At 28.0% G+C, this 23,891-nt stretch overlaps 1 protein-coding gene across 6 annotated transcripts in view; it reads right to left on the reverse strand.

Moving 5' to 3' along the window:
- The window catches only part of LRP1 (LDL receptor protein 1), a 271,088-nt gene that overhangs the window by 15,673 nt on the left and 231,524 nt on the right, over positions 1–23,891 (reverse strand). For 3 of the 6 annotated variants that reach the window (XM_067267543.1, XM_067267544.1, XM_067267542.1), the window contains exons 78-87: positions 23,655–23,875; positions 19,664–19,843; positions 19,278–19,442; positions 18,987–19,056; positions 18,721–18,852; positions 16,857–17,021; positions 16,401–16,624; positions 15,390–15,657; positions 13,563–13,691; positions 7,409–7,525 (exon numbers count right to left, since the gene is read on the reverse strand). In XM_067267543.1, the coding sequence (XP_067123644.1) occupies positions 7,409–7,525; positions 13,563–13,691; positions 15,390–15,657; positions 16,401–16,624; positions 16,857–17,021; positions 18,721–18,852; positions 18,987–19,056; positions 19,278–19,442; positions 19,664–19,843; positions 23,655–23,875 (1,671 nt within the window). The remainder of the gene's footprint in view (positions 1–7,408; positions 7,526–13,562; positions 13,692–15,389; positions 15,658–16,400; positions 16,625–16,856; positions 17,022–18,720; positions 18,853–18,986; positions 19,057–19,277; positions 19,443–19,663; positions 19,844–23,654; positions 23,876–23,891) is intronic. The other 3 variants (XM_067267545.1, XM_067267546.1, XM_067267547.1) reach the window with 3 other exon arrangements.

The raw sequence follows: 23,891 nt of genomic DNA on the forward strand, positions 1-23,891 counted from the left end.
TGTTAGTAGGATGTTTAACCTTTGCATCAATATTGAGGATATGATCATAGAGCTTAAGCACATAAAGAGAATAGCAATAGCACATGAGAACTCAATAAAACTTACAAAAAATTTAGCAAAAAATGAGACAAGATATCACCTCGAGACAAAAAATATGTCCCAGCTAAGTCTAGAAACATAATAATAGAAAATGAGAAGAGGAGAAACCAATATAAGAAATTACATATAAGGTAATAATGATCTGGATACAAAAGGAACAAATGCTACAAAATGACAAAGATACTATATTGTTTATTTAGTCTTTCAAAACTTGAGAAAAAACCAACTGAAAAAATGAAATTTTATATCCATTCCATTGAAAATCTAAGTTAAAATTCAGTTAAGATTAATGAAAAACTTCAGATCTTTTTTCAATATTCATAATAAATGATCAGGAATAAAAAATACTTTGTTTGCCCTTTTTAAGTCTTGTATTAAAGAATCTCTGATTTAATACAGATATTGGAAGAAAAAAAAAAGACATAAGACTAGTGAAAAACCTCATGTTTTATAACTGAATTTTAACTTAACTTCCAGGTGCTCTGGCCTGTTCAATAGTATACCATTAAAAGATGACAGATTTGACAAGGATTTAATTTACAATGGACCCATAAACAGATCTCTTAACAGCTGGATGAGAGAGAGAGAGAGAGAGACAACAATGCTATCCATGTATGCCTTGGAACCAAGAACTGAAGCTAAACAGGAGCAAGCAGAATTAATTAAAAAATGTTTTAGTAAAGAAGAAACTAAATTTTGAGAGATGTTAGAGAAATTTAAAACAGCCTTGAAAAAGGAGTGCATTAATATACAGGATGCAGATTTGTTATTGTGTACTTGAAAAGTTTTTTATGATAACCCAGGGAAAAAGATTATAACAACTCAATTGAATGTTGGTGTGTTAATATATAAAACTGTGTAAAATATATTAGTGGTGGTTTAATTTGGTAAAGTTTATTTTGAAATTTATGAACTTTAGTTTTAATTTTTAATTGAATTCGAACGTTCAATGCTATAGATTAGGAATTATAAATGGAACACATTTCTAACTGACCTGAAGCAGGGCAGTCAAGCTGTTCCAAAACATCTGTTGTCATTAATTTTCTATTAGAATAAAGCAAAGGCTACCTATGATTAATATTTGTATTTCAAAGATATGATGATGCAAACTGAATTAGGATTCATTGAGCCTTAGCACTTAACAGTGGATAGTTAATAAATGATTTGATAATAATAAACTTATTTAGGAATCCTGTTACAAGGGAAAACTATAGAGTCACAACAAACAGACAGGAGTCAAATTCTAACTTATTGGTTTCTGTCTTTGCTAATCATCTTGCAGGGTACAATATTTGGTAAAGAAATTATACAGTCTTATTATCATAATAGGATCCATTTCAAATAGATTCCTGTAAAATTCCTCCTTCGATTTGCAGTATGACAGTGTAGAAATTCCAAAATGTATTCTAAACTTTTCACTGCCCAAACACGAACAAATCAAGTGACACTGAAAATTGTTCTTGACATAATTTACACGAACTATATTTAATGTCCGAATAATATCTGTCCATCAAGATGTAAAAAACAGTGAGGTTTTACATGCATTTAAGATTAATCTTGTGTGGAATTTGAAAGTTAATAATGGGCTTGATGGAGGAAAATTTAGTTTAGTTGCATACACCATGGATAGTATTTTGAATTTAATCATCTCTTCCTTTCTTGGTACAATACATTATTAAACATGTTTTCTGTTATATAACAAAACCATAATTCCAGTCATCATCCAAAAGATCAAATAACACATGTGAAATCCAAAATTTAGCTAATAACAAACTAAATTTGTTAAATCAATTATTATCGTAGTTCCTTTTTATCTTATATAATCTTTTGAGCTCATCCAAAGTAGAATTAATCAGAATGTTATTACTAAAAACAATTCTTTTATAAAATTCTATGATCTTTAAGGCTAGAACCGTTTTTAATGATAGTCTATTTGTCTTGACACACAGCATAACTAGGAACTGTTCTGTCCAGATAATTATTAATCGAATTTTCTCAAATGAATTAACCAGTTATGCCCTTCCAATATGGGGAATTAACACATTGTGTTTAATACAATTGAGAAAAACAACTGGAATTACTTTTTACTGTGGTCTGTAAATAGATGAAATTATTTATTTTGACAGCTTTATTCTTAACACATTGAAAATGGTTTTTAAATGATAATGTAGCAGTAAATTGTATTCCCAAATAAGAAGTTTCATCAACAACCAGTAACTTATTATTTTGTATGTAAAGTCATGGTCTTGTTTAGCCAGTTGACTACCTTTTTGAAATATTAAAATTTGCATTTTGTTGGGATTAACTTTTTATCTGGTTTAGCTTTCTTTGAAAGCCAATTTTAATCAGAGAAATTAGAACCACATCATTTGCATATTGGATTGTGAATTATTTGATTTCCCAATATGAAACCATCCTCCTCTCTGATAAACTGTTTAATTTTATGATTTATGACACACATAAATAAGTAGTGATAATGGATTGCCCTGTAAAATATTGTAGTAAATGTCAAATGATGGATATATATTCTTTCCTTAATTATCATCAAGTAATGGCCAGAGAGAGATTTAATCGCACTTATGAAATTGGCTTCTATACCACACATTTTTAATTTATTACTTTGCATCTCTGTAGATATTGAATCAAAAGCTTTTTCAAAATCCAGAAGTGCAGCATAAACTTGGCATCTTTTCTTTGATAAATGAATTTGGACAATCAACAATAGCATAAAAATTGCAAGTTCCATTCCACTCTACTTAGCAAAAGCAAACCAAAATGGAGAGTTCAAATAGTTCTCTCTTGTCCACTGTTCAAATCTGTTTGCCAATATAGCTGTAAAGCATTTCCTAAAAATTGGCAGAAATGGTAATCGGTCTATCATTACTAGGATCAGACTTATCTTCCCTTTCATAAATCATCTGGAAATATATCAAATTCCACAGATCAGGAAAGACACCACTATTATAGATATAATTATAACTAAGAGCAAGGAGGTTCATTACTTCTTCTGGCAACTGTTTTAAAAAACTAACCAGAATCAAATCATGACCCACTGCTGTTTTCTCTCTCAACTTCACCAATAGTCTCGACTATTTCCACTCCTTGAATAGGCAGCTTCGGCACTTCACTTTTCACCTCATCCAAACTCTCCGGGTCAATTTCATACAAATTAGTCTGCATCCCCATCAACCTCTCCACAAAAAATTCATACCATCAGTCGAAAGAAATGAAATCAACTTTCTCCACTATATTTCTAGGGTGATGTTTTTTTTTAATTCAATGAATTAAAATAACTTTTTTGCTTTTATTAAATTAATATAGCTTTCCTTGCAAGAACTATATTCTAACACTCTCGATCTGTTTTTATGAAATACAGTTATTGCATTTTTCTTTTAATCTTTTGGCTTTATAACAGTCATACCATTCAAGATATCTTAGTGAAATTTTTAATAATTTCATAATAAACAAATCCAAATAGAGTAAAATATTACACTATTTTACTATAAATAAAATCAGCACCTTCTAATGATACTACATTCTGAATTGATCTTATTCTATTATGTAACTTGAACACAAACTATATGGTGTATTTTCTCGGACACATGGCCAATTTCATCACTAAGTTTTCTTCAGTTGATACGTGTATTAAGTTTTGTACACGTTTCGGGCTGTTGACGCCCCTCTTCAGCCAACTTTAAATCACAGATTTTTGCAAACATAAAATTGTTTTAAAACCTCTCTGTACATTAATTAATTTTTTATCATCTAGTCGATCTTTTTTCATCGAGGCCAGAGATTCTGTTGTACAAACGAATTCTTATTGGTTTTGTTGCGTATGACTCTATTCATTTACATAGTGATGTGGTAGATGGGCCACCTCGTGGCAATCTTCTGTTTATAGGCATTAATTTTTATTTTATTATTTCATAAACACTACTTATTCTATTGCCAATTTCTTGTTCAAAAGGTATTATTGTATTTATATTTCTTCGTAATTGACTGATGGAAAATCAAGGAAAAGTGAACAAAGGATGAATTATTTAAACATCATTGCATTGTCAACAAAATTGGATGATGATAGGACAGATTGACATTAGAAACCCCAAATTTAGTACAACAGTACAATAAAAATTCCGAACGGATAATGTAATCAATTACTGAAGCTCTGTATGAGAGATATGGATATAACAACCTTGGAAATCACCAACAAAATGCCCATTTAAGATCAATTTTGTTCAAAATTACAACCTGTTTAACAGTAATCTTCCTTTGTTATTAGCTCCAAAGTCATGATTAAATTTTTTATTATAGACAGAAGAACATTACGCAACTCATAGCTGAATTTTTTTAAAGTAATTCATGTTGGTTCACATTACGTACTTGTAAATTAAGTATAAGGAAATCAAATATATTCCGTGTGTATACATATTTTTAGAGGTTGAAACATCAATCAATTAAATATTTTTATTGTATTAGGATATTGCCTATTACAATAGAGTGTATAAATTTAGTATAAACATTTGATTTCACCATTGTATTATCCCATTATTTCATACATAACATCATAACAATAATCTAAATTAGTAAACTGTTGTCTTTGTACTTATTAAGATATACATTTTTGCTATTATTGACACAAATCATTTAAATTTATATATAATATACCAATACAATAAATTTTTGGAAATACTTGTATAAATTATATATAGTTGTAGTTTTTGCAGTGTGAAAAAAGAGATACGTAGTGTTTTCATTGGTAACTTTATCTAATACACGGAGGTTTTATTTATCTCATACCTCTTGAGCTTCTTTACATAGACAAAACAAGTAAATTTTGTAACATATATCATTACATCTAAAGTAACAATGGTTAGATAATTCATAATGATAAATGGAATTATTAATTATCTCCTTATTTAGTCTTAATTGAATGAAGAACTTTTATTAAAAAATAAATTTGAGAACATATAAAATAATTTTAGAACACCCATATATTAATGGATATACCATTTGGGATTTTTCCAGCTATTAAGATCATTTAATATCTTGAATCAAGGATATTTCAAAAGCATTTTGCATCAATTGTGAGCTAAGTAAATCACTTATCTCAGTTTATTCCACAAAAGGATCTGTTGAAAATATTTGATGTGTGACCTACCCAATTTTTACAATGAGTATCAGTATGCATTTTTTTTGTATAATAGTCTTAATAGCTTGGCTGGTAATAGTTCACAATTAGAGGTTGGAACATTATTTTTTTTTTCAAGCATTTTGATGATGGAATTATAAATGCTCTAACATTTACTGTAAATTTATGGAGCTGTCTTATTCTGACTCCAGTACCATCTGAATTCATCATTATATATTACTGATAGGGCCTTCCTTGTGTGATGCCTGACGACACTGGTAGTAAGAAAGTACTCGGCACATCAATATATCTAATATATCTGAATTTGACATTATAAACGATAACTTGCTTCAGAAATTATGTAGTGCGTGCACACAACATTCATTCTGGAAAGACGAGAATGGAAATGCGACGTACCTTTCCGACTGAATGACACAGAATTTCATCTAATTCATTTAGACTACAGACCAAAACAAGCTGTAATATTCTTCAGTAATGCTAGATCAGATGACATATAAGTAAGTAGTATGCAGTTCAGATAAGCTGCCCACTTTTATGGCATCATACATATTCATAGCAATCTACACTTAGAAAGTTCAAGTGTGAGTGAGATACATTTTTACGTGTACCAGTTATACTGTGGAAACTGGAAACACAGTAATGTAAGTGCTTTATTACACATTTATAAATGATTTTTCTGAGTGTTTTATATATGAAGATTATCTTACTAATATGTTGTATTGTTGATATATAAGTATATATAATGACTCCTATTCTATTAAGAAAATAATAAATATAAACAAAGTCCTATTAAACTGCCGTAAATACTGATGATCTAACTTTTTTTTAGAAATATAATAATTGATATCAATGTCAGGTAAATAAATGTTATATTAAAAGGAAATTTTAAATATGTTAATTTGTCATATCAATAATCGTTGAATATTATACATACCGTAAATTGTATTTTTGAATCAAGTGTTCAGTCTTGAATGTAATTTTTATTGAAAAATTTTTCACTTAATTGTGCATGGGCAATTATGTGGAAGTTTCATCCATTTCAATCAGTATGTTACAGGATAACAAACTAGATACAATACGTAATATTGTACTTTTAGTAATACAGAAATAACAAAAAATTCTCGATTGACTATTTATGAGGAAGGTTGGCTCGGTTCGGTTTGACAGGATACGACAACATAACACGATTTGTGCACCTCTGGTCTAGTATACATGCCAAAATAGTCAAATCTACAAAGCAAAATTTTCGGGGTTATATGATTTGTTTGGGGTTATATGGTTGGTTATATGATTGCAGCTAGAAAATGCTACAGGAAAGCTAGATTTAGTGTTGCAAATTCAGCAGAAAATCTATCTCTGCAATATAAGCAATGTTTTGGAAACAGTAATAGGATGTTTGTTTCCTTTTCTTATGAACTGTTTTAGTAATAATAATTGTTTTTTTTTTTTTAGTGTCACTCTCTAATCAATAAAACTGTATTCTATAAACCTCAGCAGCAACTCAGCAGAACAACAGCAAAACACTTCAAACATTTTTGGCCTAAACCAAAAATGTAAGAGCTTTGCTGCTGTTATGTTGAGGTGACTGTAAGGTTTATTGAGACATTATATGATCACTATCCAGTTCAAAGCCTGAAGAGTTTTATTTACTGTATTCTGTTAAGTTGAAATACATACAACTCGAAGATGTTAGATATGTTTATTTTATGGCATGCAGCATTTGCCTTAAAAAAGTCATTGTCACGTATGCCAATGGTTGTCTATCCTGCACTGTTTTCCACAAGTATTCCATCCAATAGCAGACAAGATTAGAATTACCAATATTTCCTAATTCTTCTGAAATTTTCATCTATGTATTATTATATTATTATAATAATCTCTCCAAGACCGATCATATAAAAAGGGATTTGCTTTTCTTGCCAGCTGAATGAGATTTCAGTGTTTGTAAATGGGTCATTGCTAAGCAACAATCTACAGAAATCTATATAATGGAAACTAGCCTTTATGGTACTAAAGTACTAAAGAAAAAAAATTTTACGTAATTGCCCATGGGTATTTAAGTGAGCATTTACGGTAAGTAGAAGATTATTGATTATGATTTTTCTGGTCATTTGTAATATATTTTATCCAACTTAAATATGACATGAAAATAAAACTTACACGCAAGTGGGTAATTCATCTTCATTTAATGCAGGTATGCAAGTTGCAAGATTAAAGCAGAAGTTATTGCATAATGAGTTAATTTGGCATCTTTTTCCTTTCCAGCCTTTATTACATCTAAATACAAACACACAGTTAATATCTTATCAATTTAAATATTTCAAAATAAACAAAATCAACTTCCATGTTTTTATAATGTGATGTAATACTCATATAATTGTGTTATTTAAAGAAAAATAAGTTTTTTTTTTTTTTTTTTTAAATTAATTGAAAAAGACTAATATTCTGACACTATATTACGCAATTTGGAGAATCTAATTTATTCTTTTACTTTTTGCATGTTAGAAAATTTAATAGAAGTGAATGTAGAAAGTTGAACTCAGGAATATCAATAATAGTTTTTGCTATTTTTCATTATTATGAAATTTCTACAATCAAATAAATTGTTAATGTTGTGGTAAAAGTTTATACAGCTTATTTTTAATATCATAAATTATTACTAGTAACTTGTTTTTTTTTTTAAATCAATTAAAATTTTGTTTGTAGAAATAATATAATTAGTTCATCATTTATAGTTTTAATATGAATGATTCCAGTTTTCCAATACTTGAATTAGTTCAAATAATAAATGATTAATTTCTAAGTTTTTATAGTTACAAATGTAATCACAGATTAAAATCTTTTGAAAACTATGCAATGCTAATTATAAAAACATGCAACACAACATGTGCATCTGAAGACAAATGATATGTTTATCATTAAGTAAATTCAATAATACTTCATTGAAAGTAATGTGTAACTAATTTAAGTAAATGCAAGGAGAAGTCAATAACATTAGACAAAAAACAAAAAAAAATCAAGCAAGAAAATTTTAAAACATTTAGGCAATTGTCCCAGCACTCTGCCCTGTTTCTGAAAAATGCTGTGTAAATATATATTGATTGCTGTTGACTCACTGTAGTACATATTTTCCACCCCAGTGTTCTTTTAAAAGCCACAAAGGCAATAATTACTTGGTTAATAGAGAGTTGAAAAGTGCCTAACTTCTAGAAACATATTGCATAAACAGTGATTCCAACAATTGGCAAATATAACATGTTTCTGAATCTATCTATTGTTTGAAAAACATTTGATTATTGAAATGTTCTTATAGCATGGATCTGACACAAGTAATTACACATTTTTGTCGACTTTTAAAAGAACACTTGGATGGTAACCATTTTTTGAGCAATGAAGACATTGTTGGAGCCTTTGCAATACATGTTCATAAGTGATTTGTACAACATTTTTCAGGAGCTGATAGAGTTGAGACAAGTGCCTAAACATTTATAGATACTATTGTTCTATGATATAAATTTTCTTGCTTAATTTTTTTATCTGTAACCTAATTATTGGCCTCTTAATTATATTAAGCCTTTGAAAAATTAATATCTAATTATTGTATAAATTCAATATCAAACTATTCATATTTTTCAATATGAATATGAAATTTATTTCAGACATCATCTTGAAAATCCAGGACAAACAACACTTTATATAGTTTTAAGAGCTAATTAATTTGTCCTGGATTTTCAAGAATATTTCTCAAAAATAAAATTTATATCCCTGGCTAATTTTTTATGTTCTCATGTGATAATACAATTACCTTTTTGTGTTTATTCAATAATGAAATATTTAGTGTATCTAACAACTAATCACTTTGTAAATGTATACATGGGAGGTCACAGAAAGAAATACATTTGTAATCTCCAGTATTTATTGTACTGTACACTCCTAAAAACGAATTTTTAGAGCAGTCGATCACTGTCACTTCAAGAACTAAAAACAAAATAAAATGCATCGTTGTTTAAAGTAGATAAATTTTTCTTCTTCCAGAAAATTTCAAGTTAAAATTCCATTACAGTACTAGTGGAAGTTGGTAAATTCTAAATATAATTGTCTGTCTGTGGTGAAACTGAAGTACACCGTTCATTCAACAGCCCAGACAGTTCAATACAATGCGCAGTTGGTTCAATTGTACTTCAGTTTCACCATAGAGACAATTATAACAACTATTTTGTGTATTTACATCATTGCAGAATAGGCATGAGTAAACTATATAAGAGAACAGAAAACATGAAAAGAATATTCTAAGATAATTGAAGATATTGAATAAATGGTCAAATATCACCTGAATAGTTTACAACAAAAGATATGAACCATCTTTACATAGTTTTATTTACTTTAAATTTAATGGCAATCCCATTGTGGACTTCTGATATGACTTCATGTAAACCATTATTAAAAATCCTAAAATTTTAAATGTGTATTATAATATTTTAGTTGTTTTGAAAGACAACTAAAATATTATAATACACATCTCAGCACATGCTTTCAATATTGACATCATATAAAACACTCCAAATTTGTTAACTTGAACTACTACTATGTCAGAAGACAATAGCCACTGTTAGTATAAATCATTAAGCAAAAGTACTATAAAAATGTAAAATCTTTTTCAGATTACAATTATATCTCTTTTGGGAAAAATACTTAGAAAGAATAACAATGCAATTTAGAAAGATTTCACTTTCTTGATGTACAGATTTTTAAGATAAGTGTTCTTTCCTGTAGTTATTTATATATCTAAAACTTAATTGAAACTGATGTATTTTATTGAAATTACTAGAATATTTGAGTTCAACATTACAATCCAAAGCTTTTGGAAATTGTGGATTACAAACATAAATGAAGACTATCAACGATTGCCCTGCAAGTAGAATAATTCTAGTTAACTAGTAATAAAAATTCTCAAATGATTTAAGATCTTTGTCAATTTTTTTTTATTTAATTCTTAATGCAATGGCAAATTTTTTTCTTCTAAATTGAAATATAGGCCAGATGCTCACTTGATTGGGATACTTTGACTATTCTTAACAAAACAGAATTATATCAAGTAATTAAGAATCAAGCTTAGGTGAAAAATTTTTACTGTTTTCAGATTTTCTATTACTTTTAATAAAAAGGTACTGGATTTTGAATTGTTAATATTTGGACAGTTCTCAATAAAAACTACACAATCTTTTTATTTTGCAAAATGATTAACTTGAAAAATTTTTCAACTTTCTCACTGAATTTCTACATCTCTTATCAGATGCCACTATTCAATAATGATTGTCTACTTTTGTTCTTAAATTTGTTTAAGTTTCTCTGAATTATTTAACATTTACGATACTTGATTAATTCATTAATAAAATTTTTTATAATTGTAATCTGGTTTTTATATAAATAACTTTATTATAGCTCAAACGTAATCCAGCTCTAGTTTTTTGAATAATTAAAAATTTGAGTTAGTTGTCTGAATCTACCTTTATATTATATCTTTATCAAAATTAAACTAAATTATAATGTTATCTATGTAAATATACCTATTAACAAACAAATTTAAATTTTCAAAAAAATCTCATGTTATACTGTAGCTTTATTTATGTATTCATATATTCAAAACTCTACTAGTCTGTCTATTGATTACTTTATTAGAATATCATCTGAATTATCTCTTTTTAAATTTTCCATGACACTAAGACCAGTCATAAATATCTGAATCTATCATTAGCTCAGTCTGTTTTTCAATGTACCAAAATTCTAGCAGCTGCTCCTCCTTTCTAATAACTATCATAGTGATATAGCTTATCCTTATAATTTCCAGTGTTGAGAGAGATATTAGAGATAAATTGTTTGACGGGTTGATCTTCCTAGATAGCTGATCTGGATCTAGGAAAGGGCAGAAAAAGAAAAATAGCCAATTAATTCGATATACAGGGTGGGCCAGTGAAAACGAAACGGCAGAGTGTTTGTGTTCGTCCAAGCAAAGCGCTCGGACAGGTCGATTTTACTCTCGAGGGGACATCTTTTGCAATAAAGTTTTTGCGATTCTGAATATTAACTAAACAAACATTTTTTTCGAAATAAATGCTTGTTTAGTTAATACAAAATAAATGAGTTTTTAAAATTTTTTGTTGTCTGTTGTATTCAGAATCGCAAAAACTTTATTGCAAAAGATGTCCCCTCGAGAGTAAAATCGACCTGTCCGAGCGCTTTGCTTGGACGAACACGAACACACTGCCGTTTCGTTTTCGCTGGCCCACCCTGTATATATTATATATATATATATGGGGCTCCCATAAGTTATTATTATTATTGGCCACAAGAAGACAAAGAACTTCAAAAAATCCAGTAGAATTCATTGAAAATGTCTAAAATTTATTACATTCTAGAATCTGATCATATTTATAAAGGTTTGTTTTATATTTGTCATAGTGTAAAATTAGTTCTATATAAATAAATAAATATCACTTCTTAAAAACAATAATGAATAATTTAATCAATCAAATAATCCATTGATTTCAATTACTTTCAAAATCTTCAACTTCATGAAATTTCTGTTTGCCAAAAAAAGTGGCCAATCATAATGTTCAAGGGATGTTTCACGGAAAAAAAGATATAATAGGAATAAGAGATTGTTTTTGTTTAAAACAGTTTAATCTTTGATATATCAGTTGTAATCGATATTCTTGCTTTTCTTTTTAATCCCTGCTTATATAAAGTTTTAGGAAGATTTCAAAAAATATAAAATAACTGTGTGATAAATTATGATAAAAATATAATATTCTTTTTAACATCATTATTATTCTATATATAAATCATATTCTTAAATCCAAAGAAAATACTGTATAATGTGTAGCAAAAAAATAATTGTGATATTATTAGTACTTGATCTCACATCTGTTTCAATTTTGTTTTAGCATTTCTATTTTTGCTTTATATAACAAAGATTGAACAACAAAAACACAATTATGATAATAGATAAGACAGAGAGAGAATACTCTGAAACTTTGATATTTGAAATACAAATCTATTATAAAATAATTCAGGACTTCAACTTAGTATATCCATTTTCTTAAATCACGAATCACAGGTAGGCCTCCTACAACACGGTACCTTTACAACGCGGTTTAGGGTATTCAGTAACAAATTATCTTTTACATAATAGAAAAATTGCAACGGATTACGTAAGTGCAGTGGAACTTGATGAAACAAGCTCAGATCTTGAAATAAGGCCAGTCAAACATTCTTGAACAACTATAATAAGTGGCGACGAGGACTGAATTTGTGAGCATAACATTATGTTTCTTTTTGATTTTGACTTGAAATCATAATCTTTTTAGTTTTTATATGATGATGAATTTTATTTAAGCTTTTTATGTACATAAATTTAAAAAATGATGAAAATGTTAGACCATAAAAGGCAGTTTTTCTCTTTTTAGAACTGAATCCCAGTTTTTGTATTAAGTTGGTGTCTCCTATAACGCGGTATTTTCAAGGAACGTATCTACCGCGTTGTAGGAGGCCTATCTGTATTTATTTGTCGGGAATTCTCTATTATTTTTGTTTTCCTATCTCTTTAAAAAATACATGAAATTGGAAGGGTTTTTATTTTAAATGTATCACATTCCTGTCTCATCTCTTTCATAGTTGACCTTTCTGCTGTTTTAAATGTCCAATTAGATCTTGATACAAATTATTCTAGAATTTTCTATCTATTTATTCATTTTTTCCTTAAAGTTTATTGATATTGTTAAAATTTGTTGTCATTGTTGCTAATATTTACATCCCACAAATAGAGATAGATGAGAACAAGTTTTTTTGTAGCCATTAATCTATCATTTCACTCTTACCCTTAAAGAAGTGGGTATGTGTGATATGCAATGATTAATATATGATCTTAAATATCATATTATTACATGGAATAAATACATAATTTTATCTTTTGTATCAGGAGCAGATTATACATTTGGACATTTAGACGAACTCTACGGACCAGGCTTGTCAGAATGTCAAAGACATCGGTTTCATTTTATTAATTGCAAATTAACATCGAAATGTTTAATCATCTCCTTTTTAAATAAAATGCTTGTATTTATACATGATCAATTTTGAGATGATTTATAAAAAAAATTTCTAGTCCAATATGCTCATCAATCTGCCCCTGCATAAATCTAAGATATTCTGAAAATTTTTAAAACATACAACCATTCAGTTTATTGAACCTAATAAATATCGTACAGTGATCGTTAATGCTTTACTTATAAATATTTCAAAGGATTTTACTTACGTGCATCGAGGCAAAGAATCGGGACCTTGTGTTAAATTACATCTACCACCATTAAAACAATAGTCAGTGCAAGAATTCCATTTTGAAACTTGAATTTCACATAATTGTCCCACCCAACCATTTTTACAACTACAAAAGACAAGAAAATAGAAGTAGGAAATTTATAGTTTAAAAGTAATAAGAATTTGCTGAAAGTGAATAAAGATTTTAATAAATTGGCAGAAGTTTGAGTAGAAAGCCTTCAAATTCTTCAAAAGATCAAAGCTTATAAGTTAAGTTTTTTTTATATTTTAGTAATAATTAAAACTATAAAATTTTTTTGTTTTTAAAAAAGTAATACTACTGTATAAAAAGTTAATTCTGAATGCTCATAATTTTCGAACAGAACAAGAACGACATGTCCATATTTTTAAAATTCAATTTTGAATCTATAATTGGGTTCATGTTGTAAATTCACTCTTTGTATGCGTATTAAAATCTCAAAAATAAGGAAATAATAGTTTATGCCATTCAAAATAATTATAAGATTTAATCTATTAACAATACAACATTCATTTCAGATATTTTTTTATATGTTATATCTATCGTGTGTCTAAATAGTACATACACATGACAAAAATAAACAACAAATATTTAAAATTTAAATTATAATAATTAGTTATCCCAGTCAGTGCTTCAATATTACCTTAAAATAGAGGTAATCATTTTATAACACTAAAAATTATAAATATGAAAGCAAATTAATTAATCTCTCATTCAGAGCAAGCAATTCAATTAACTATAACTTTAATCAAATATTTATGTACTATTTGTAACCTTTTGTTACAGAAGAAATGTGCTTTTTTTCTTCTAAAGGAGTGACTACAGGATGAGCTGTCATACTTTATTCAGTTAATTTCTCTAAAATTATCTAACATATGTTTAGTTAGTTTTTAATTTTTAAGGTCGCATCATTTCTAATGAATCATTTGATAAAAATATAATTTTCATGCATACAAATTCTATGGAAGGATGTCTAAAAATTTAAACCTTTTAACAATTACTATTCTATATTTCTTAATTCTTGTCAAAAATTAAGAATTCTTAATCTTGGAATATAAATAATTCACAAACTCTTCACTCACTTGTAAAGTTTGGAATACTGCTGAATTCTATTTAAAGATTACAACCTTGTTAAAAAGATGACATTTAAAGCATAAACATTGATTATATAATTTCTCAAATATAGTATAGAGCTATCAGAATTTACCTGATTGGAATAAATTTCAGCAATTTATAGAACTACAGAACAGAAAACTATGTTAATGGAATTTCCAGAATGTAGATAGAAGAGCTTTAAATTATAATTATTATAAAAAAAAAGAAGTAATATGACAGAGTAATTTAGTTGCAAAAAAATTGAATGTCAAAATGCTTTTGCAGAGTTCTTGCAAAGAACTTCAACCTGCTTGTGTGTGTAACTGTGAAACACTTGTTTTCATATTATATTGTCTAACAAACAAACAACCCTAAATGTAAGTGTGTTTTTCTTTAATGCTCATTGATAAAATATTCGTTATCAAAACGTCGGTCTTCTTATGAAATTTGAAAACAAGTCTCAATGTAACATAGATAATTGCAGATGTAAACTCATCATTTCATAATTAATTTTAAAAATTTCACTTTGAACTTATTCTCTTCAGTATCATATGAAATAAATATCAGTACTTTCCTCTAACACGAACTTACTATTCTTCAAATCATAAAATCTTATAACTAAAATGATTTTTGTTTCTTTTCTTAAATAAATAATAAATAAGTAAAAATTCCTAAACAAATTATTCTTACTTGCAAATAGGATTTCCTTCATGTAAAACACAGGTACCACCATTTTTGCAGAAATGACTGTGACAAGATGTAGCTATGAGTGTCTCACAATAAGTTCCAGTAAAATCTCTTGTGCAATGACATCTGTAAATTGTACCACTTTCTGTTTTCAGTGGAGTACATTTTCCTTCATTCTGACAATTACATAACTTTTGTTCACACCTTCGTCCTCTAAATCCCGGTGGACACTGACACAGTAACTTATCGTCATTTTTAGGTTGACAAGTACCTAAATTAAAAAACAATTTAAATTTGTGTATGAAACATTAACAAAACATTTCTAATAAAAAAAATGTGTGTTAACAGAAACAAATTTCATTGATATTTAAATACTAAAATTACACTTCTTTAACTATTATAAACTATTATTCATCAGCAATTAAGAATGTAATAGTTAACAACAATTTTCAATACTCAATTCGATTTTCATTTAATAGCTGTAATTCTAATAATAAACACAAATGTTTACCAAGAGTCCACTAAGATTAGAATCTGTGTTGTGACAATTATATGGAGTCAATAAAGACAGATATTTATGAAGATGATGGACAGATTAATTCTAAGATCTTTTCTTAAATAAATAATAAATTAAGTGATCTAGATTGGAATTTTTTTTATCACACTGTTAGATTCCATTTAAATTTACATCATTACATTGATGCTTATTAATTACCTCATAAAGACCATTTTCAATATTATTGTTCAGAAATATAGTAAAATATGCATTTAAAAGAAAATTAATGCATAGTTATTATAACACAAAAGAATAAACTATGTACTGTACTAATTATATCTTATGATATCTGCTATGTACAGTAACTTTCCTGTAAAGGTAATAAATACAAAAATTTATTTTTTTAATTACTTAAATGTTTCAAAACAATACACATTCACATAGTAAGAGCTGAATATAGTTTATTATTATTATGATACATCTAGAAGTTTAATGTAATAATAATAATAGATATTTACCTCCATTTAAGCAATGATTTAAACATCTATTTATTTCACATTTTTCTCCTGTGAATCCAAGAGGACAGTTACAAGAAGGTACATCAACATTTAATGTACAATTGCCACGTACGCAATACTTATCACAATTGGATAATTCACAATAACTACCTGAATAACCTGGTTGGCACTCACAACTATTTTGTCCCTCCTCATTTTTAATACAATATCCTCTGTTTTCACATCTAGAAAAATATATAAATTATTAATTATTCCAAGCCATACTATATAAAACACGACAGAACATCAAAAATTACTTTTAGATTTTTTAAAGGAATATGATAAAAATGGATGAATATTACTTTTCTTGAATTCAAATATTAACCAGATCCTGAATACTTAATTAATATAACCAACGTTTCAAATATTTTTTTCAATATTCAAATATAAACTATTATTAATTATATTAAGTCTTACTTTAATGGTGGACATTGATCACATCTTGGACCAGTAAAACCCGATGGACAGTCACAATAGTGACTTCCATAAACAAACTTGCATGTTCCTCCATTCATGCAGTCTTCCTGATTACAATTTTGGAATGGTGTTTCACATCTTTCTCCAGTCCATTCTGCTGGACAGCTAAATTAAAATTCATAAACATACCATTACAAAAGTATATTATTTTGCTTTATTTAAATATACTTTTATACTATAAATTTTTAAGTTTTTAAAGTACTGGTACTGATAATTTTTTATTTTTAGTTAGTACTATTTAATTTCTTAAACTTCTGAAAATAGCAAGAATATGAAGGACTGATTGCTTCTGATAAATAAAAGTTTATATGAAATGAAATTTATATATTATTTTCGTCTTAAAAACTTTCTTTTAATCATCTATTGTTCTCGTTTCATCATTGTTATATACTGAAGATTGATAAAAGATAGGTTCTAAATCCTTTAAAATAAACACATTTTTAAAATATTTATATTTTAAAATTGGTCTTATTAGTTTTATAAGCATCAGTACCCTAATAATTATTACTAGGAACATTACACAACTTTGTTGTACTGCAAAAGAATTGAGACAGAGCCAGAAAAAGATAGTCATGGATAGATGATCCTTGCATCTGCTTCCATGGAGGAGGTAGTCCAAGAACAAAACGATTGGCATTGATTGCTTTGTGTTTTGCTCATTTTTTGCACCCATTTTTCATTAGGTGCACACAATGCTGGTTTTCCTTCCTCTAAATTCTGTTAGGCATGGTCAGTTGCATCATGGAGCATGGATGTTGTCACTTTGAGATAAAGTGGGGTCAAAATCATGGAATCCCCATTTTTTGTTAGATTTTTGGATCCCTCATTGCAATTAATGGAAAATGGAAAATTTTATCAAAATTGGTCCATCAAATTTTTAGAATGAATGTATTAATAATTCTGAAAGCAACATGGAAAAGGCTTCACTAATACACCGTCTCAAAAACTGATAACTTCTCAATTTTTTTTATATAGGTAGTACATATTTTATTAAATTTAAATAGTGTGTTCATAAAGGTCTTCTATAATTTAGTTAGTTTATTAAATAAAAAGACAGTCTCTTCCAAAAATCTTGGTTGATCATCATTTATTTCTTAAAACATTCCAGAATAAAACCTTCGGACGACCCTGAATAATCTTTTTTAAAATTAGTTAGTTTAATCACAGTTTTAAAGTTCAAGACAAAATAAATATAGATTTATATTTAATGCATTTTATAGATTGTTTTAAATTTCTAATTATCTAATCAGTATGAAACATCTGATTTATCTACTTATACTGACTCACCTAATAGTTTTGTAAAGTATAGTGATTAATAAGTGCCTTTTTTCCAATTGCATATATTTTAACATGTTACACAAATAGGAATATATTCAGGAAGTGTCATTTTTTTAAAAATGCTTTCACAATTTACTTCTCTGTTTATTGCACTATTAAAATATATTTCTTGTCACAAATGACTTCATCTAAAACCAGAATAAACAAATAGTAATGTATGTTTTACTTGTTTATTCTAGTTATAGATTTTTTGACCTCAGAAAAGGTAAAAAAAATCCAAAAATTTATAAAGAAAAACATTTTTTTTTGTATTGTTATCACCAAACAAAAATACTAATTGGCATATTGGTACTCGTTTACTTCTGAAATAGGTTTAATGTAAAAAATTTTTACAATTAATTTTATCTTATAGTTTTTATTTCATTGTTTGCTTGCATTGAGAGAGGTCTTCCTTTTGGCAATTTGTCATCTTGTCTGTACAAGATTTTAAACAAAAAAAAGGAAATAATTAACATTTGTTACTTACTTGCATTTCAATGGGGGCTTTTTACCAGGAGATGTGTTTTGAAGTAGATCAGTATAACAAAAACCATTGTTTTTGCAATAACTTGAACAACGAAATATCTGACATGTAGTTCCTTCATATTCAGGTGTGCATCTTTAAAATTTAATAAAAATTAAATTAACATAATTTATAAAATTAATAGTAATTTAAAAATTTTGTAAATAATTAATACAACAATAATCATTATGATTTTAAAAAATTTTTGAGACTAATAATTTTATACAAACCTACAGAAAGATTTTTCATCTTGACCAAGAATACAGGTTCCACCATTTAGACATGTTATTAAGCAATTTGCTAATTATTGAAATTAAAATAAAATATTTAAAAATAAACATTATACAATTAAAAATTAAATGCATACAACTAACCAACTAACTAATTATTTAATATCGGTATTTAATAAGTTAAAAATAACAATATTATAATGTTACAAACTTACTAAAACTTCACAATGATTTAATAATTATTGGTGTTTATGCCACCTACTTTTTAAATTAAATTATTCTTGATCTTACCTACACCAGTTGAAGGAGTTGGAGCAACAACGGTACAAGCTGTTTTATTATCGCTTGTTCTTGTTTCAACCATTCCATCTGGACATAAACAAACAGCATTTTCTAGTGTTTTAGCTATGCATAATGCACCATTTCCACAAAAATTTTCTTTACATGGATTAATATCTGAAAATATAATGTTGTTACATTAAATATTTACATAATACTGTTAAAAATTCATTTTGTTGCTGTTTGTTAAAATTTTATAATTATTTTCATAATGGTCTGAAAAAAGTAAAACCATGATATTTTTATTGAATAAATCAATTCCTATTCTTTTCCACAATAAAAAAAAAGAAAATCACTGTCAATTAATTATACTCATTAATATAACAATGGATACTTACAATTCCTTATTTGTTTATTTTCATGAATAATAAGAATATCACTGGCTTTATTTAATCCTTTTACTAAGTAAGTAATATTTCCATGTCCAAATTTATGTAACTTTATAATAGCATTACTGGGAAATGTTGTAATATACAAGAAATCTTCAAATACATCAATATTAAATGGTCTTTCTTCATCTAAAGTATAAATATATTTGATTAATATTATATAAAAATATTGAAACAATTTTTTTTTTTTAATTTCTAACAAGCACTTTTTACAATTAGTTACAAAGATGTATTCCAATTATTTTTGTGGTAAAACTAATTTAACAAACAATGTTGTGAGAAAATAGCGAGGTTGGGGCCAAAGTTTTAAACGCAAAAACATGCACGTTGAATGTTCAGTGCCACTTTCCTGTAAGCCTAGAAGTATGACAATGGTGTTTGGAAAGTCAGTGGAATTATGCTCCACATTCCAAATGCCATTGTCAAACTTCTAGGCTTACAGGAAAGCAGTGCTGATGTCGTCCGACGTACACGTTTTCACGTTCAAAACTTCGGCCTCAACCTTGCTAATATAAAATGCTATAAATATTAAATTTGAATTTATACAGCTTATAAATATGTTTTTTACAAACTTCAGAAATATTTCTGATAAAAATTAGATATAGTGATGCCTCATAATTTGAATTTAATTCATTCCAGGAGACAGAATGCTGAATCTGTCAAAGTCCAAATCAATTTTCCCCATTATAAATAATGGAAAGTCAATTAATCCATTCCCACACTGTATGCAATACCCATTTTGATAAACTTAAATTATGTATATTTACTGTTTTAAGATAAAAATAAATTATTATTAGGAAATTTAATTGGGTTAAAACAAGAAACAAAATTGGTATTATATGGCAGCAGCAAATGTTTCTGCTGCCATGTAGTGTTGTTGTGCATTTTGCAATATGGTTTCAATTCTTTGTTCAAATTTCAGTTCTTGCAAAGGAATCAGATTTTTCTCATCAAACAGTTCGATGTCATTGATAATAAGCTCAGTCATATGATAAACATCATCATTTGGTTTGCAAATTCTGCCCACTGTTGTAGTAGTTAGACATCATTTCATCATAAAGATGTATCATAGGTTTTTTCTTCAATGCTTTTCAAAGTGAAAAAGTCATATCTAACTCATATTATTCCAGAGGTCGCTCCTGAAAAATTTAAAAATATCAACACCATTTCATCAGTTAAAATTTTTTTCACCACTTCAAATTACTTATTGCCACTAGCTTTACTTACTAATTAATGCAGGTGCTGGTAGCCTTATCAGTGTTGGGAAACAAAAGTAACATGTTAAACTGTCACTTACAAGAAGATGGCCAAACATTTGAGTCTCTAATTCGAATAAAACTTGGTGAGAACATAGCCTTAAACACAAATAGCTCTTGTCCAAATAATAGGACCCATTTTTCAAGCGTTTCAAAAAGTGGGACTCTTAAAGTTGTGTTTAGCTTATAAGTCTTTGAAAGTTTCATATCTGATAGCCAAGTGCATAAGATGCTAGGCCTGAGCTAGATGATGTAGGTACAGATCACCAAGTGGTGATTTTGACAGTGCAGTGAGACTCCTGTATCCATGCTGCTTTCACTATCTGTAAGATATGTGGTGGTTATATTTTGTACAGAAAAATATTTAAGAGTACTAGATGTATAGTGTTTGTAACTCAAAAAGTAGCTTAAAATGAAAATTTAGTACGTGAGTCAGTCAAAAGCCACCCAATCTGGCAATTGTATTGGCTAGTAAACCTTTTATTTACAAGATTTTTGGATGTAGATAGTCAACGATTGAGTAAGTAGTGAAAACCTTTAGGGTGCATCCACACATTTGCAATTCCCCAAATGCCAAATATTTGCCTTTTCCTTATCGCTAACCATTATCACTTCATCGAGTGCATACACACATGCATTCAATTACTTGCCAAGAATCAATTCATTGCAAAAGCAACAGATTTTTCACTTAAGATCTAGAAAATGGCAATTCTCAAACAATAATTTGTGCTGCTGCTTTTATAGTTATGAGTAGTTTGTATCTGTTAATGAGAAAAAAAGCCAAAAAGAAGAATATGGTGTATGGTATCACTTTGCCAAAGCAGAAAAATATGAATATGAAAAAGAGAGAAATTTAAAAAAAAAATAACATAATAAAACCATATTGCAAAAATGACCAGAAAAAACTACATAGAAAATAAGATAAAAAGATATAAACCATATCAAAACTAAAAGACAAGATCTACTTTTAAAAGACTAAAATAGAAACACCGATGACCAAATCCACAGATTTGCTATTTGCCAAATGCTGAGAATTGTGGATGGACAACTATCAGCCTCCTTTGATTCAGCACAATTTACCGACAAGAATCGAAAAATGCCAAACATTCATCATGAGTAAACCATCCACACTACTCTGTATTAGCCAAATGTTTGCTCGACACTCAGCAAACAGTGAATGTGTTGATTAATGCACATCCACCACTGAAAATTTTCTACTGACTCATGCTATGACCAACAGAGTTTTGCGTAAATGCTGCACTGCCTCCACTGTGTGAAACTCAGCACGACAATCAACGACAGCAATGCACACAGCTAACACAGTAGAAAATTCTCTTCAATGATGGCATTAAAGTCCATGTTGACTTTTTTCCCAAATTGAAACATTGGCTGCTGGTGTTGCATTTCAGTGTAAATAAAACAATTTATTCAGATTAATATTTGTAATTAATTAAAATATACTTGATCCAAAATATGTTATCCATTGAATTATCTTGGCAGTATTTTCATATTTTGAAATTTTAACAAAAATTTGATGTAAAAATGATGCAAGTTTGACAACATTCTTGACTCATTTCCATATTTGTTACATAAAGTGACTGCTGGCTCTTCAAAATGATCATGGGAAATCACTAGTCCTCTAGCCCTTATTTTTCTCATCACATTTTGTTTAGCCAATAGGTGGTACTGTAATGAACTCTTGTGATTGGGTAATCATTAATGATGTATCCACATCTATTTTGTCACAAACCTCGTAAACGCATCGTAATTGCATCCAAAATACGGCAGATAGCATGTAACGTATACTCAGATCTCAAAATTAGTGAGAAAAGTGAGGTTTTTTAAAAATAGTGGTGAATAGCAAGTTGCTACGAGCCCTGTATTTAATAAGCATATTTGGAACTATTTGTATTTGGAATATTTTTTAACAATTGTAGTAGAAGCATTTCAAAATTAAAAAGGAAAAAATATTAGCAAGATAGTTTCTTGACTAAGTTTGATGTTATCAATCACACAATATTACAGTAGAGTGTTGATTATCCGAATCGACTGGGATTGTTCGGAAAATCTATTTTTCAGATAACCGATTATGTACGAAAAAATACATTCTTAATATAGCATATTAATATATCCTATGTTGAAATTTTTCTCTGTTGCATGTCACTTCACATTGAATTTTTGTTGATGTTAAGCCTAACGAAAATTTTCATAATAATAATCGTGGCTATTGTATCGTTAAAAATTATTTCTTTATTTTGTACAAACAAAATAAGTAATTGGAAAATATAAAAACAAAAAATTATACTTTAGAAGTTAATCTAGTATCAAAACCATTCGATTCAGCATGACACAGTCCAACTGGAACACTTTCGGTTAACCTACGTTTCGGTTGATCGGCGCTCTACTGTAGTTTGTCAGGCAGAAAATTTTAGCTGATTTTTCATGTAGATTTTTCTAAAGTTGTCCCAATTTAGAGATTTTCTTGCATATAAATTACTTCTTCCATTCTTATTCTTTTGTCACAAAAACTTTTGTGAACATTTTAGGTTTAATAAAATTTTACTTCATTCATTTTCACAATCTCACAAATATTTTAATTTGTAAAATAAACAAATGACTGCTTTTATTATAATTACCATTATTAAATTTTGTATTAAAAAAAAATTTGATTAAATGTTACCAACCAGATACAAAGGATCTAACAATGTGTCTTTGTTTTCCATCCATATTTACAGTTTCAACGGTGTGTGCCTTTGGATCTGTCCAATACAGTCTTTTTGCAGCAAAATCAATAGCTAATCCAGTTGGCCATTGCACATCTTCATTGACTAACACAGAACGTTCACTACCATCAAGTTTAGCTCTTTCAATTTTTGCAGATCCCCAATCTGACCAATAAATGTACCTAGAAACATTAAATG

This window comes from Centruroides vittatus, unplaced genomic scaffold (assembly GCF_030686945.1).
Source record: "Centruroides vittatus isolate TY-2023 unplaced genomic scaffold, ASM3068694v2 contig_3060, whole genome shotgun sequence".
Classification (NCBI taxonomy): Eukaryota; Metazoa; Arthropoda; class Arachnida; order Scorpiones; family Buthidae; genus Centruroides; species Centruroides vittatus.